The 17,252-nt window shown below is 33.6% G+C and overlaps 2 protein-coding genes across 2 annotated transcripts; both read right to left on the reverse strand.

Annotated features, from left to right (window-relative positions):
- Window positions 1–69: 69 nt before the first annotated feature.
- Window positions 70–3,441, reverse strand: LOC108861631 (AP2-like ethylene-responsive transcription factor SMZ). Its single transcript, XM_018635535.2, has 7 exons — window positions 2,871–3,441; window positions 2,698–2,723; window positions 2,203–2,233; window positions 1,909–1,996; window positions 1,617–1,768; window positions 658–734; window positions 70–423 (listed from the first exon to the last, which is right to left on the reverse strand). The coding sequence occupies exons 1-7, from the start codon at window positions 3,278–3,280 to the stop codon at window positions 179–181; spliced, it is 1,029 nt and encodes a 342-aa protein (XP_018491037.1). The 5' UTR covers window positions 3,281–3,441; the 3' UTR covers window positions 70–178.
- Window positions 3,442–6,273: 2,832 nt separating this feature from the next.
- LOC130494945 (uncharacterized) lies at window positions 6,274–7,060 on the reverse strand. Its single transcript, XM_056985802.1, has 2 exons — window positions 6,654–7,060; window positions 6,274–6,570 (listed from the first exon to the last, which is right to left on the reverse strand). The coding sequence occupies exons 1-2, from the start codon at window positions 6,990–6,992 to the stop codon at window positions 6,274–6,276; spliced, it is 636 nt and encodes a 211-aa protein (XP_056841782.1). The 5' UTR covers window positions 6,993–7,060.
- Between the last annotated feature and the right edge of the window lie 10,192 nt (window positions 7,061–17,252).

The raw sequence follows: 17,252 nt of genomic DNA on the forward strand, positions 1-17,252 counted from the left end.
ATCCACTATTGCAGTCACATCCTCGTGGTAACTAAGTTTGGCACATACTCGACTTGAAGTTAGAACAAATACTTTCAATATTTCTCACTCATTAAGTAAAGAATCAAATTTATGTTCGATATACAAAAATCAGAAGAAGAAAAAAAACAAATTACTTAAAATAGAGTGTAGATCAAATTTATGGATCAAAACTAGTAGTGGAGGAAGAGGATGTGGTCATGGTGATGAAAGGGAATCCTGATGATGCTGCAACTGTCTTTAAAGGGGTCATGGTCGTCACTGGCAAATAGATCGATGATTGCTTACTGAACAAGCCCATCGTTGATTGGTTGATACCTTCATAGTAGTCCCTTGTTGTCAGCTTTGCATTTTGCGACGATGATGAAAGACCAAGGCTTAGTTCAAGATCGTTGTGAGCATTTCCTGAAGAAAAACAAACAAAAGTTAATGAATTAGATATGGTGATCTATATTATTCGTTACTATAAGTTGCTAAAAGACCAAGGCAAAAAAGGTTAGATGGCTAGGGTTTGCTTGATCTAATCAAAAGTAAATTTGATATTTATGGTAAGGGTTATATAAATTGGTTTCACCCAACTTCATCAATCAACCTTACAGTAGTTATACGTAAACATTGTGGCCCGCACTTGTCAGTTACCTTTAATATGAACACCAGACTTCATGACTCCTCCCTTTCCCAACTCACTGTATTTGATCGCTGCTGCATCCCATCCCCTGTGAATTTTCATGCACATATATATCTCAGAATTATATACAACATAAGAGTAACTCTTGGGTTCTACTAATATCTAACAATTCAATGAGAAAACTAATTAAATTGAGTAGAAAAAATCGTATACTGCTGAAATTTCATAACAGTTTTGTTTAGTGTGGCCAATTTTTAAATAGATCATGTTAATTAACCATGTAGATATCTTAACAAAATGAGTAAGAATGGTACTAAGATTAGTATTAGATTGTATTTTATAAACAAAGTCTGAAATATAAAGTTCTTTTTATAATAACTATTTATTAAATTAACGGAATTCTTTTTGAAATTACTTTCAGTTATTGAATCTATAGTAATATAATTTATAAAGGATCATATTAAAATTTTGAACAAAAAAGACGATGATCATACTAAATAATAAAGACATGTAAAATGATCATCTGACTGGATCAAGCTGAAACAAAAAATAAATCCTTCAAAATGTATAAAGAAATTTAAATTTAATGTAATTATCTTATAGCAACTGTGAAGTTTCGTAGAGCTAGAAAAAGAAGTGAGAGCTAAGGCTTTTCAATGGCAAGCATGCTGTAGAATAAAACAAATGGAATATGGATGAACAGAAGATAAGTGGTTAGAGGAATATTGCCATTCCGTTCATATTCCATACGCCGAGTTGAAAGTGTTTTCCAAAATTCTATATCCTATATATATAGTAAAATTCAGCCAACTTACTTAAGTAATCATGCAATACTTGTAAACTTGTTTGAGTCAAACCTCTTAAATTCGTAACTAAGTATCTCCAAAGATTGCACGTGTGTAACAAAATATTTTCAATGTTTTTAATGAAGTATTTTAACATAAGATTAGACAACTAAGAGTAATTGTACCTGTTTTGGAGGAGATGAATCTGATCTTGATGAGTTTTGAACTGGGTGCATTTTTGAAGAGTCAAGCCTTTGTATTTAGAACTTCCTCTTCCGAAACTCGCACTCTCTCGCCTAAGTGTTTGCACGAACTCCACTTTATTTAAATTCTTCATCTATATGTAATTGATAATTCAAGATCCATAATTAACTTGACTGACGAAAAACAAAAGTATACAAACAAATAACCCAGATTCATATATTTCAAGGGACGTATTTATCACGATTATATATAGTATACACTTAGACGGTTAACCTTATCGAGGTCTTGTTTGTAATCCTCCACGACAAAGTTGATATCTGCGTCGAGACCACGGAATTTGATAGCAGCTCGGTCGTAGGCCCTGGTATATATATTCATATTCATTTATTAATAATCAAATATTTTTCTAATTCATTTTCAACGAACAATCATGTGTATATTTTGACAAAATCAAAACATAACAAAACAACGATTAATGCACAAATAATATGTATCTTACCCAATTTTAGCAAAATAAAATAATAATATGTATCTTATGTCTGTATTTGTATATCAAATTTCTTTTACCTTGCTGCTGCGTAGGCAGTATCAAACCCACCTGTTTAAACAGAAGATTGGGTTAAAACATTAAGAAAGATAGATTAATAAATTATCAACAAGTTGTGTTGGATAGAACAGCAACCTCGTTGCAAATATGAGGAAGAGGGTCTCAACGAAACATAAAATGATTAAATATTGAGAAGGTATCTCAATATTTAACCATTACATATGATTTTCTATTTATCTCTTTTTTAAATAAAATTTCCATTTTTCTTTTGTTGAAACCCTTTTTCATATTTGCAATGGAAATGAGCTGTAATAGTTTACTTATGTTTTGTCTTTTACAAAAGAATTTTTTTTTTTAGCATTTAGCACTAGTTAACGGATGTTGTCAGACAAGATATAAAAGTAAAACTTACCACAAAATATGATAAGTTAGAAATTCATCGTTTATGGCTACATATAGACACACACACGTACTTAAGAAGACCCAATAATTAAATTCTTTTTTGATGTACTTACCCAAATAAACTTGCTTTCCGCAATCCCTACAAATCGTCAAGTCCAAGAATCAAAATTAGAGAGTCATATAGCAATAATTGAGTAAAATTGATTATTAAAAACAAAACATAACAAACTAATATAATTTTTAATTAATATTTTTTTTTAAATTAATAGTATAATTTTGGTTATACCAAATATGAGATTCCCAACGACCGGTGCGACGGTAAAAAGTGACGCCACGATACTGGGAGCTTCGTGACCTTGGTCCTCTTCTGCTCTTCTTTACCGCTTGCTGCTTGTTCCTCTGTAAAGACGACAGTCTCAACCAGTGACCGTCGTCTAAGGAGAACTCAATGTTCCGGCGAGCATCAGCCACGGGGAAAAGATCTCCGGTTTCTTTAGAAGGAGGAGGAGGAACGACATCATCGTCACGTTTGATAATTCCAAAGGTGATGAAAGCTTTGCCGGCGGCGGAATCTTTGGAAGATGAGGAGGAGGAAGAGATGTTAGATTCTTCTTCACCGGCCGCTGAGACTAATGGTACTTTCCGATCTTGATCTTCTCCATAGTTAGAGAACATACCAAGACTGAGATCCAACATGGTCGTGTTCAAACGGGGTCGTATTGTAATGGTGTTTTCTTGTTCCGGTGAGATTAGAGAGAATAGATGAGAGAGAGGATAAGTGGCAAAATGGAGGGGGGAGAGAGAGAGGGTTCTAAAAGAGGGAAGAAAAAGAACGTGGGACGTGTTCACTGTGAAGGTTGCATTGGATACACTTGCCCTTTATTGGCCTTTTCAACTTTAATTTTTAAAATTTTAAAAATAATAATAAAAATGTACTTGCCTTGCCTATGTATCCAATATTTATATGTTAGTTTTATTGTTGCTAATTAAATATTATGGGAGCCGCAGAGAGGCTGTACGATGAGGTTTACGCCTTGATTTTGTAAACTCAACGCTTTAGTATAATGTAATTTTTGTTAATGAACTCGATCTAGTTCAAATCATGAACATATAATGCCATCAATTAGGTAAAGAAGTTAATGTTCATGAGTATAAAAATAGGGAGGCTGTTGTAAGTTGTAACCTTCTAGTTCCACTACAAGAAAATACGCTGATACTGAGGGACTTTTTCCTCGGTATTTCGTCGGAATAAACGTATTCCGACGAAATATCGAGGAAAATGTCTCTCGAAAAAAATTCCTCGAAATTTCATTTTTCCTCGAAATATCTTCGAAAATTTGTGACAGAATTTCGAGGAAACATAATTCCGAAGATATTTAGAGGACTGTTCTTCGTCGAAGAGGTCCTCAGTATATATTGAGGAACAATTTCCTCGGTATATACCGAGGATTATACTGAGAAAAAAGACATACGAATGTTTTCGAGGAAACAAGTTCGTCGGAAAATTTCGAGGGAAGTTTTCCTCGAAAAATTCCGAGGGACTGTTTCCTCGAAAATGTTCGAGGGCTGTTCCTCGGAATATATTGAAAATATTTTTTTTTTTAAAAAAATATTTTTTTTTAAAAAAATATTTTTAAAATTTAAATTCGAAAATATAAAATTAAAATTTAAATTGAAAACATATTATTTAAAATTCAAAGTCATACAAATCAAAAGAAAACATTTCGAGTTTTTGAAAGAAATTAAACTACGGGTTTTGGAAGTCCGGGTCTGGCATGGTCGGGAAGTCCACGTTGGCGTTCGGGTTCATGCTCCTCATCATCGCCATCATTTGCTCGTTCAGCTTCCTCTGTGCCTCCCAGCCCGCCTCTTGACTCGCCACCATGGACTCCAGCGCAGATATGCGAGCATCCTTGTCCCTCATCTGACTCAGAAGGACTTCTTGATCAACATAGGACGGTGGTGGTGTAGAAGCAGACGAAACCGAGGGAGACCGACGAGCCAAACCGAACAAACGGTCCTTCTTCTTTGGAACCGACTGAAAAAGAAAGTGTCAAATTTAAATAATATAAAAAATGGATTGAACTTTAAAAAATGAACTTACCGCTTCAACGATTTGGTTGATCCGAACCCGAGGCAAGCCGGTCGATCCCGTCGAATCGTCATCATCGGTTTGAAGCTGAGACACTTCCTGTTCCATCTGACTGTCGATGAGGGTGACCACATCCCTCACAACACCATCATCAATCTCGCCGGTCTTCTTGTTGGTATACGCCGTCTTTATTAGGCGGAGATGATCAACCGGCTCCCCCTCATTTTCTTCCGCCTTGAAAAAATCATAAATTAAACAAAAATTAGTAATTAAAAGAAATGCACAAAAAAATATTAGAATCTTAAATAATATAATAAAAATCGACAAGCTTACCAAGCGATCCCCCAGACTGGCTAAAGATTGAGCACCCAAGTTATGGATGTACATGCCCTTCCCCTTACGGTCGCTCTTGCGGTTGGTGGAGTTGGTGGAAGAAGTTGCTCTCACTTCGTTCTTACTCCAATGCACACCCAACTCCTGCCAGACGACGGGGTCCATCCCCTTTGGAACCTTTAAAAAAAAATTTGTTAAATAAATAAAAAAATATTTTAATAAATTAAAAAATTGTTTCATAAATAAAAACGAACATCGGCATTCCAGTTGAATTGTTGCTGAAAATAAAACACAATTAGTAGAAAATTAATATTAAAGATTAAGAAAATAAGTAAAAAATAGAATATTTACCAAAAACTGTTGAAACCACATATGCTGCTTCTCGAGAGGGAAGTCGGTGAAAGTCGGATGTCCATTGTCGAGGGACGAGTACATCATACTGTTGATCCATCCGCTGATCCCGTTCCCGGATCGGTCGAACCTAATAAAAAGAATTAATTATTTAAAATGAATCAAATTTTAATGAAAAAAATAGGTTTAATTACCATGTCTGACCCCGTCCACATGGATACTGAGTGAGATATGGAAGATGGTCACGACCCGACTGTCGAACAAACTCCGCAACTCTCAGAAGTGCCGGATGAGCAGGAGCAGGAGCAGGAGTGGGTGCCACACCGGGAGCGGGAGGAGAATGAGAGGGAAATGGAGAGGGAGATGTCTGGTAGGAGCTGTAGGGCGATGCGGAACCCGAAATGGAGCCGCTCCCCGAACCACCACGACCACGACGCTGTCGAGAGCGGGTCTGTTCCTCTTGAGACCTTTATATAAATAAATTTTATTTAATATATACAATTATTTATTTAATTTGTTAATATATTAAAATTGTTTAATAATAACAAAAAAAAGTTTAAATATATAAAAAATAGTTTAAATATTTTAATAAATTATTAAATGATTACAAAAAAGTTTAAATATATTAAAAATATTTTTAATATTTAAAAATTGTTTAATAATTACAAAAAAGTTTTAATATATTAAAAATTGTTTAATAATTACAAAAAAAAATTAATATATTAAAAATAGTTTAATAATTACAAAAATAGTTTTAATATATTAAAAATAATTTAATAAATAAAAAAATAGTTTTAATATATAAAAATAGTTTTAAAAATCAAAAATTTCGAGGAAATTTCGAGGAAACCCTAATTTCCCTCGAAATTTCCTCGAAATTTCCTCGAAATTCATTTAAAAAAAAAAAAAAAATCTACTCTGATTCCGAGTCATCATCAGCAGATGAATCTGAATCTGGATCTTGGTGAAACTCTCCAATAACTGGTTCATCATGTGCGTGAACGACGGCTTCCTCTGCGAAGTCGGTGAAATCTACTACAAGGCCAACTCCTGCTACATCTTCTGCTGCACTTAAGTTACTGGATGTGATTGGTTGTAGTGGGTCTTCCAGCTCAAAACTCCCCTGAACTCGGCCTCTCGGGTTGAGTCTGGTAACAGTAACCCATGGATCATCTCTGTTCCTTATCCGGGGGTACTTGATATAACAAACCTGTAACATTTTAAAAATTTTAGTACAAGTTTAAATTATTACACATGATGACCAATCATTCTGAATAATTAACATTTACTTACCTGATCGGCCTGAGAAGCAAGAATGAAAGGATCATAATATTGCAGCTTTCGTCTCGAATTAACTGATGTAACACCAAATGCATCTGTTCTCACACCTCGATCTGGAGTGATGTCGTGCCAATCACAATAGAAAACAGTACAGCGCAATCCAAGCATGCCCAAATACTTGATTTCCAAAATCTCATGTATGTGTCCGTAGTATACATCATCTCCCGATGCAGAACAAACGCCAGCATCATAGGTCGTACGCGAACGTTTCGTCTTTTCAGTTGTGAATGCATATCCTCGAGTACAAAATCTCGGATATGACTTCACAACATAGTTTGGTCCAACCACCATCTCGCGTATCCAATCGTCAAATGTTTCACCTCTGGCCAAACCAGCAGACACCTATTAATAGCACATATATATGAGTATAAATATGTGATAAATGATTTTTTAATTTGTTTAAGGCACTCACATAAGTAAACATCCATCCATCAAATTCTCTTTGCTTCATTTCTTCTAGTTCTGCCTCTGTAGCGTATCTATATTCGAACCGTTTTTCTGCCATGAAAATCTTGTGATGACAAAAATGTAATTAATTAAGATATAAATGTTAATTTGTTAAAATAAAATTTTGTAAGTTAAAATCCCGTTCGCCTCTATCATCATGCCGAGCAGGTCTTCTGTTTTTGGTCTGAACTTCTGCTGGAAAGTAGTACTCAGCAAAGTTTGAAATTTTTTCATTGATCATCTGTGCGACTATAGAACCTTCCACCCTACTTAGATTTTTCACCATTTTCTTCAAATGGAACATATACCGCTCATACAGATACATCCATCTATACTGCACAGGACCACCAAGTTCCAATTCTCTTGCCAAGTGAATAACAAGATGCTCCATAACATCAAAAAATGAGGGAGGAAATATCTTCTCAAGGTTGCACTGAATCACGGCTATGTTAGTCTTCAGATTTTCAATACCTTCAAGAGTCACTGATCTGGCGCATAAATCGCGGAAGAAAGCACTTATCCCTGCAATTGCTTCATAAACATTTCGTGGTAATAGTTCATTGAAAGCAAACGGAAGTAAGCGCTGCATCAACACATGACAATCGTGACTTTTTTAGCCAATAAACTTTCCTTCCTTTCTGTCGATACAGTTACGCAAATTAGATGCGTAACCGTCTGGAAACTCCACATCGTTTGAAATCCAATCAAAGAACGCATCTTTTCCTTCTGCATCAAGTCGGTATATGGGAAAAGGAGCCCTACCATTCTCATCAACATGAAGTTCTGAACGAGCACATATATCGACTAAATCCAGTCTTGACTTCAAGTTATCCTTTGTTTTACCTTGAACGTTAAGGATCGTGTTCATGAGATTGTCAAAAAAATTCTTCTCAATATGCATGACATCTAAATTATGCCTTAGCAAATGATCCTCCCAGTATGGCAGATCCCAGAATATACTTTTTTGTGCCAGTTATGTAGGTTTCCAACAACATCTACCGGAAAACGCGCATGTCCACCGATGTCTGGCGTCCTTTATGCACCAGAATTTCTTAGTTGTGTCTTCAAACCTTTCCCACTAATTTCCGCAGGTGGACTGTCAAACACCTTCTTGTTCTTCGTAAACAAATTCCTACTCCTACGATATGGATGATCAGGTGGTAGGAATCTCCTGTGACAGTCAAACCAACACGTTTTCCTTCCGTGTTTTAGTTGGAAAGCATCAGTGTTATCTTGACAATGTGGACATGATAGCCTTCCATGCGTTGTCCATCCAGATAACATACCATATGCTGGAAAATCACTTATTGTCCACATTAGTACTGCCTGCATTTGAAAGTTTTCTTTACACGAAATATCGTATGTTTCAGCACCTTGAGCCCATAGTTGTTGCAACTCATATATTAGTGGCTGAAGAAACACATCAAGTGATCTCTTAGGATGCTCTGGTCCGGGAACGAGAATGGAGAGAAACAAAAACTCTCGTCGCAAGCACAAATTTGGGGGTAAGTTGTATGGTGTAACAATGACTGGCCATAGAGAATATTGTCTTCCACTCTTCCCATACGGGCTGAAACCATCAGTACATAATCCAAGGTAGACATTTCTTCTCTCATACGCAAAGTCGGGATACTTTGATTGGAAATGTTTCCACGCTTTTGCATCTGAAGGATGTCTAATCTCACCATCTGTTGAGTGCTCTGCATGCCATCTCATTCGTTGCGCTGTGCGTTCTGAAAGATACAACCTCTGCAACCTTTCCGTCAAAGGCAAATACCACATCCTTTTATATGGCACTGGAACTCTTCCACTCGTATCTTTATAACGAGGCTTCCCACAAAATTTGCATGTAGTCCGCTGATCATCCGCCCTCCAATAAATCATGCAGTTATCGCTGCATACATCTATTACCTGATAAGATAAACCAACCCCAGCTACGAGTTTTTGAACCTCGTAGTATGAACCTGGAGCTACATTATCCTCAGGTAGAATACCTTTAACAAAATTAGCTATCGCATCCACACAGTCTTCAGCCAAGTTATAATCTGTTTTAATGCCCATCAGTCTCATAGCAGATGATAAAGCTGAATGACCATCTCTGCAACCTTCGTACAATGGTTGCTTTCCAGCATCCAACATTTCATAAAATCTCCTAGCTTCTGCATTGGGTAAATCTTCCCCTCTAAAATGATCATTTATCATCTGCTCAGTACCTACACCATAATCTACATCCGCCCTAATTGGTTCTTCTAATCTAACCGCCGGCTGAGGTTCGCTAGTACTACCAAGTTCATAATCAGTTTCCCCATGATGATACCAAATTTTGTAACTTCGTGTAAACCCACTCAATAATAGATGAGTCCAAACATCCCACTCTTTAATAACTTTTCTATTTTTACAATTAGAGCAAGGACATCTTAACTTACTTGTTTCTGCTTCCGGTTGTTTACGAGCTATCCTCATGAACTCGATTATACCTTGATTGTATTCTTCCGTAAGCAATCTCGTGTCCGGATCCAAATGAGGTCGATCCATCCAAGAACGAAAATAATTTGAAGAAGACATGTTTTTTTGGAATCAAATTCGTGAGACTAGGAGAGAAGAAGAAAAGAAATGGAGTGAATGAAGAGGAAGAGGGGTGGCTGTATTTATAGATGAAATCCTCCCGGCATACTGAGGAAATTTCGAGGAAATTTCAAGGGAAACAGACATTTCCTCGAAATTTCCTCGAAATAGTTTAAATCCCCCAACGGCTCTCCCAACGGCTCTCTAACGGCTACAAGATGTCGTCGAAATATTAGAAATATCCGTCGATTTTTTCCGACGACCATGCTTTCCTCGGTATTCCCTCGAAAAATACCGAGGAAGTTGGTCTTCCTCGAAATTTCCTCAAAAAATAGTGAGGAAATTTCGAGGAAACCTCATTTCTTGATTTCCTCGGTATTTCCTTGATATTTTGTCAGAAATTTCCGAGAAACTCATTTTCCCTCGGTATTTCCCTCAGAATCATCGTGTTTTCTTGTAGTGTTCTAATCAATGTGTTGCTGGTCTATCAGGTTTCTTTGGGTTTCAGGTTCAAACCAATTGTAGTGCGAAATGGAAAATTATAGGCTGTAACTGGTTTTCTTTTTATGGAATATGCTGAATAATAGGAATGAATTTTTGTGGAATAGAAAAAATTGGAATGGTAGATAAAATGGAATAAAAACTGACATTTCTAATGGAATAATGAATTCTATGCATTCCATTGATTCACGAAGGTTTTAACTCATGAACAAAAGGAATAAGTTTTACAAAAGATTTATTTGTTTTTCATTCCGAAAATGAAATATGTGAAATTGGTTTAAACAACAATTCATTATAATTGGTGAATATTTTCTGGAATTCGATGAAATGATTCATTCCAAACAATTTTATTGCAGAAATTGACAATCCAGTTACAGCCATAAACTTAAAAGTCCGGAAATTTCATCGCAATACAAAGAGTTCTAGTTCTAGGTACAGACTTCGTATATATGTTACAAAATACTTTTAATTTCCCGTACAACATTATTACTTGGTTATCTTATATATTTTACATCTTTTGAGTTTTGTTCAATTCATGTAAAATTTTTTAAAAACTCCAAGTACCATTTAGAGTTTAATTTAGTGATATTTTAATATCAATAAAATCCAAAGTCAAACCTTAAAAGAATGTATGTATATTGCGGTTGGTTGAAGAGGTTTATAACTTTCTATGTTTGTCTAATTCTTTAAAATATCATAGTTTCTATTGCCAAAGAAATTGTTAATGCATGATTGATTAATGTAGAAGTGTCTGTAATGTTATAAGTTATCAAATTATTATAAGTTCTTAATTGGCAAGTGTACGTTATTTAAGTGCGGTAGTCTTATTGTCGACAAAAATAAGAGAGGACAGAAAAGTAAGATATATAGTGCCGTCAATAACAAAATACAAAAAGTCAACCTATGAATCTTTCAGCATCCTACTAGCAATATTAGCAATTAGCCGATTTATTGCCTATGTTAGTTTAAATTTTAAAACGACAAAAGCAAATGTTTACTTACTTATACTTAACTATTAAATTAATTAGCATCATATGCGTGGATATAATTATGTCGATCATGGTAAATCATAATCCAAACAATCCGTTCATTTTGATGTATGCAATTGCAATAGTAACTATTTGTCCTATTTTATGTTCATAATAACAACAAAATTAGCAGTACCATAGCCTAGCTAGTGGCAATAATGTGGTTTTAGTTTAGTCACTTGTTGGTGAAAACCCTAAGCGTCAAGAAAGAAAAATAGAGATTTTTTATAGTTTCAAGCCGATGATCGGAGACTTCTTTAGTTTCGATATCGGTTTGTTTAATTCGTTTGATATCTCTCGTTGGATCTGTTTTATTTCTAGACGCTGTTTTATTACCAACTTATCTTGAATTTGACAAGATTTTTTTATTGTTCTTTTGTATGCTTCTTCCAATTGGTTTGGAAAGACAAAACTTTCAGTTCAGTTGAACTGTTTAGAAAAGGTAATTGACAGATCTACTACGGATGGTGGCGACGGATCTTACCGGCTTTAATTGTTAATGGTTCTTTACTCTGTGGTGATAGAATTTTTGCTGCAAACTATGGCTACTTAGAAAGACAGCATGAAGTTCTATAGAACGGTAATCTCTTTGACTTTGCTAATAGAACAAAATAGAGAGTTATCTTATCTCGGTGGCTCCTACTAGAGTAACAAAAAGAGAATGACAATTTTTTTTAATTCACTCTCAAACAGTTTTTGGATTAATATAAAGATTATCTCCTTTGAGATTCATCTATTCCAGAAACAAATATGAAGCTTTTATATGAAAAATCTTTAGTCATTCGTATGCAAAATAGATGTGTTAGTTTATTTTGGATCCCTACTAGTGTATCCCTTTCTATGTTGTTTTGTTTGTTCTCATTGTTTAGAACTTTTTGCCTTAAAAACTTAATAATACAATTCAGTGACAAAAAAAAATTACTCACTTGTTATACAATGATGGCATATGTATAGCATTATCTGATTAAGATGCATGCAGCATGCAGCGCTAAAAGAACAGAGAGGCTACCCAAGACGAGGGATGTCGCTAAGGTCTTACACAAACTCGACTAACAGATCCCTCTCTTCTCAGCATTTGGTACGGTGTATTAGAAATTAAAATCTTATCAAAATTAAGTTAGCTAATTAATCTTTGTATTATCCTACCATCAGTTCCTCCTTTCTCTTACTATACTGGTTCATAATGAAAAACCTCATACATTTTGGTTCATAATGAAAAACCTCTCTGAAGCTATTTTTTTGCGTTTAATTAGGTTAACCTTTTTAACAAAAAGTAACATTAATAATCACAAACGTCCACTGACCAGCAACTAATGATTATCAGTGAAATTATGTTCTCCATAATAACGTATTTAACACAATTTATCGCAGAACTTTTGCGAATAGCGACAAATCTTGCGTTGTTGTTCTATTGTTTTCTTTCTATAGTATTGTTTTTGTGCTTAAGGTATATGCCAATAAAACTATAAAAAAATCCCAAACCTTTCTTATTCTCTACTCATGAGACTCATGACAAAACTAAGAAAATTAGACATGAAGAATTCATATATGCATATTTTGATTTTCAGAAATGTGATTAACGATGAGGCAGAGCAGTAGTAGACGGGAAAAGTGACATCCAATAAAACACTTTTTTTTTTCCAATAAAACACTTACCAAGTATTTTATGAAATGAAAACAATTTTGTAAAATTGTATAAATCATGATCAAAGTATAAGAAAGGTTTTCAATCACGAATCATATAAAATTCAAGATATTCGCTTCCTCCCTTCAAGCATTCAATTGACAACAAATCTTATCAAGTACTCAACCGGTCCACATATATTATACGTTGCTTTATGTAGCGACCTACCATCACCGTTCCTAAGTAATAATCAGAGGTCAAGTTTTTCTTTCTAATTCATGTCGTTTTGGCATTTAGCGACATCAATTATTGTACATAGGTCCCTCGTGTGATTCCAGTATGAAAAAATCTAACGGTCAGGGATTTTTTTTTGTACTTTGTGATCTTGGATCTCGCCCTACATATCTACAACGTGTGAAATATTTGTTTCTTTGTACGCGTCACTTAAAGATTCAGGACAACCCTTTCTCTATCGTCTTTTCTTTCGTCAAGATCATTCAGCCATTTTTTGAAAATAAAGACTATTAATTAAGATCTACAGTATCATCTTTTTTTTTTTTGCTAAAAACCACAGTATCATCTTTGGAAAAATATCAAATAAATTAGTCAAGCGAGCAGATTTCGTGTTATATATCAAAGATTTATATTCTCTTTCAAGAAATTCAAACTATTTTATATAAATTCTTACTGCCTTTTTTATCAACAAATTCTTACTACCTATTTATTAATTTAACCATCGAAGTATATACATAAATTCAGCTGGGACTGAATAAATAAAAAGATCCAATTATTAAGAATAAATAAAGTTAGGACTTGGAAAACAAACCTAACAAAATATCAAAGAAGTGATTAAAACTGGAGTTATCGTCTTGATTTACTACCATACACGAAATATATATATTTCTTTTGACATCAGAATTTATATAATAATTATATATATATATATATATAAAATAAAATATCATAACTATCATTATAATCATTTTGTTTAAAATACATTAACTATTTTGGAAATACTTTTTTATATTAGGAGTATCAAAATGAGTTATAACTCATGACTTGGTTCAGCTCAACTCGATTTTTCATGAATATACTCTCTATTTTTAGGTTTATTTAATAAATGAGCTGAATGATTGAATTTAAATTAAATTATGAGTTATATGAACGATCTTATGTAAGAAAATAATTGTTTCTATAATAATCATATTAATTTCTAGAATTAAATGTAAAACCAAAAGGTAATAAATATATATAAAATGTAAAAGATATTGATATCAATCTTCACATCATATATTTTTAGAATTAAAATATTTTCTTAAAACGCTCATGCAGAATATATATATCTTTACAATTTGAATTGATGAAGAGTTTGAAAATGAATCATTACAAGACTTTTATGTCAAATATATTTTTAGATCACTCATTTAGCTTTGATTTAATATATTATTATGTCTTGATTTTATTCAGTACTTAATATAAATTTTAAATTATATTACAAAAATATTACTCTATATATTATTTTTAATTATTTTAATTAATTTTATTAATTTTATTATATTTATATTTGATCGCGAGTTACCTTGTTTAACTCATGATCTAGATGATCTGAATTCAGGTTTATATATTGAAACTCATATAATAAATGAGCTGAACTGAAATAGTTCATGAAAGACTTGAGCTGAGTTGAGTAAGGTATCTCATTTTAAGACTCCTACATGTTTGATACGAAATTTTAAGAAGATTGTAAAGTCTTGGTAAATGTTTTAAAGCTATTGTGGGTTAATAAACAAAAACTAAATTTAAAGTGTAATTTTTTGCAAACCATGTAATATTTTTAAATATTTATTTTATTAATTCATTCGAAAAGCATTGAATTTTAGTATTATTTGTTAAGACATACAAATCTGTAAACTAAATTTGGAGTATAGACTTGAAGAAATAATCAACACATATTATTAAATTTTAACCATTTTTACACATTCATCCATCAATCTTTTTGCAGTGGGATTGAATCTTCAATTCCAACTAGTTGGAGGAACAGAAAGATAATCTAGACCACAACATAAACAATTGTTTTTCAATAGAAAAAAAAATAAAACAATTAAGTAAATGTATATAGTCAATGAAATAAAGAATAAGAGAGAGGGTGTGATGTTTACACGTCGAGGTCCAAAATCAACAATGGGTCCAATATGCCAACTAGCTGCTATTTTATTTATTTTGAGTAAGAGAGAGAAACCTTAATGGAGACAGAGGGACAGTGGGGTTACGTCAATTGTCACATATTCAACCACTCACCAATCTACATCTCTTATTCAATAATTTTGATAGATTTGATGATAAGCTGTTTAAAAATCTCAACCGTTCAATTGATCCACATCTGCAAGAAAACATAGTTTAAGGAATCTATCCTTTCCTTATTTGGTAAGACTGTTATTGTTCTTTTTCCACCAGGAGATATCTCTATATTAGGTAAAATCGTAAAAGTAACTTTCAAACATTTATATAAAGTAACTTGCAGTGCAAAATAAACTAAACTCTTAATTATTTTTAATTAACCATAATCATAATCCATTTTGAAGTCACGCACTCCCAACGTTTTAGTTTAAGCTCTAAAAATTGAGATGTTTTTTACGGATCTAACTTTTTTTATGGTTGTGTCAATTATGCTATTATTAATTATACTAATCTAGCATAAATAAACTTTCGTTTCCATCGCATAGTACATTATCTATGTATAATTTTAACTAACTAACCATGCAAATAGATGTACGTGTTTAATTACAATATCCATGCCGTGGGAGGATCTAAATTTTTTGACAATGTATGCGAGTGAGAAACGATTGCTCAGATTAATAAATATGGGGGTCGGTTGTTGGTACAAAGATAAATCTTTTAAAGAGCGATAGAGAAATGACTGGAAACGCATGAAGCACGTTATAACGTTAAATAATTGAGGATTCAATTCAACCATTTACTTTGATGATAATTAATGTCTTTGTCCATCAATGAAAATAACAAATTTTGGTTTTAACGTTTTTCGGTTTAATGTTTTGACGCATATTTGGTTTATAAAGGTGTGGGAACAGTTTTGGGCGACGTGGTGGCTGTCCTTCCTCGTTTCCGAAAGACAAAGCTGATTCTTCTTAATCAATCAAAAAAGTTTAAAATACCTCTCACGAAACCAACACGTGCTCTTAACCATTCCTTTCAACTCTGACAATTCGTGGTACCTCTTTTGGTTCCTACTTTATAGTAACACTAACACACATAATGACTTAACTCGAGCCGTGTAGTCTTCTAATTCAAAAAAATGTTCACACTAGGATGAGTTAACATGTTGAAGGATTGTATTTAATTTGTTGTTGGCGTAGTTGAATATAATTTGCATATCACTACGCTATCGTTGAATTGGATGCAAATGATTTAGTTAGCCCAATTTGATCTGAAAATCATATCAGAGAGTCACTGCTCCACATAGCATCTGAGCAAAATTTAAGACGTCAAGAGATCAAAAAAGAAAATATTTTAACGCAGATTCAGCTACTCGTAAACCATTAAAATTAAGTGCCAATTATCCACTATTGATCGTCCTAGTTTAGATAATTTGTGTCTCTTTTGCTTGCTAAGATGTCTTTGTTGAATTTGGTTTCTCTCTAAAGTAGTTGATATTAACATAAAATAAAAGGTACTACAGTACATCATGCACACATTGTATACTCTACAATACTATAGTCATGATCAGGGCGTGCCTGAATACAAGTTCATCAAGCATTGGCTTGAGGGCCGATCACTATAAAATTGTTTTTGGGGCCAATTTCCCAAATGAACCAGCTAGCAGAAATGGTTCAAGTTGCAGTGGTATGAGACATAGACCATGGCGTCCAGGGATCGAGCACTGAGTGATAAATTAAGTTAATGGGCCAATTTTTTTTTTGCTTCTAATTTGACAAATTTCAGGCACAGCTCTGGTCATGATGCACTCCGAAAGTGCAGTAGCAAATTAGCAATCTGCTGAAAATCGTAGCATACTTACACCTATTTGGATTCATCTAGATATATAGTACCAAACCTCAAATGAGACTTATAACAATTTTCTCATTTTGTCTGAGAATCACTGCCTTTTGAAGACAACCTAATTGATCTCAAACACTATAAGATTTTTCTTATATGTCATATCGGTTGATCCGGTCAGCTTCAGAAAAAAATACATTTAGTGCTATAGAGTAAATAGCGCAAAAGTGTATCATTTTGTCTAACCAAAATTCGAATATCTTCCGATTAATACCAGAGATGGACCGATTGTTTGTTATATCTCACTATGTTAGCCATCTAAACTGAAGCTTAAGTTTAAAAGTCCAAACTAGCCAACTAGCAATAAATTTA

Source organism: Raphanus sativus, chromosome 5 (genome assembly GCF_000801105.2).
Source record: "Raphanus sativus cultivar WK10039 chromosome 5, ASM80110v3, whole genome shotgun sequence".
Taxonomy (NCBI): Eukaryota; Viridiplantae; Streptophyta; class Magnoliopsida; order Brassicales; family Brassicaceae; genus Raphanus; species Raphanus sativus.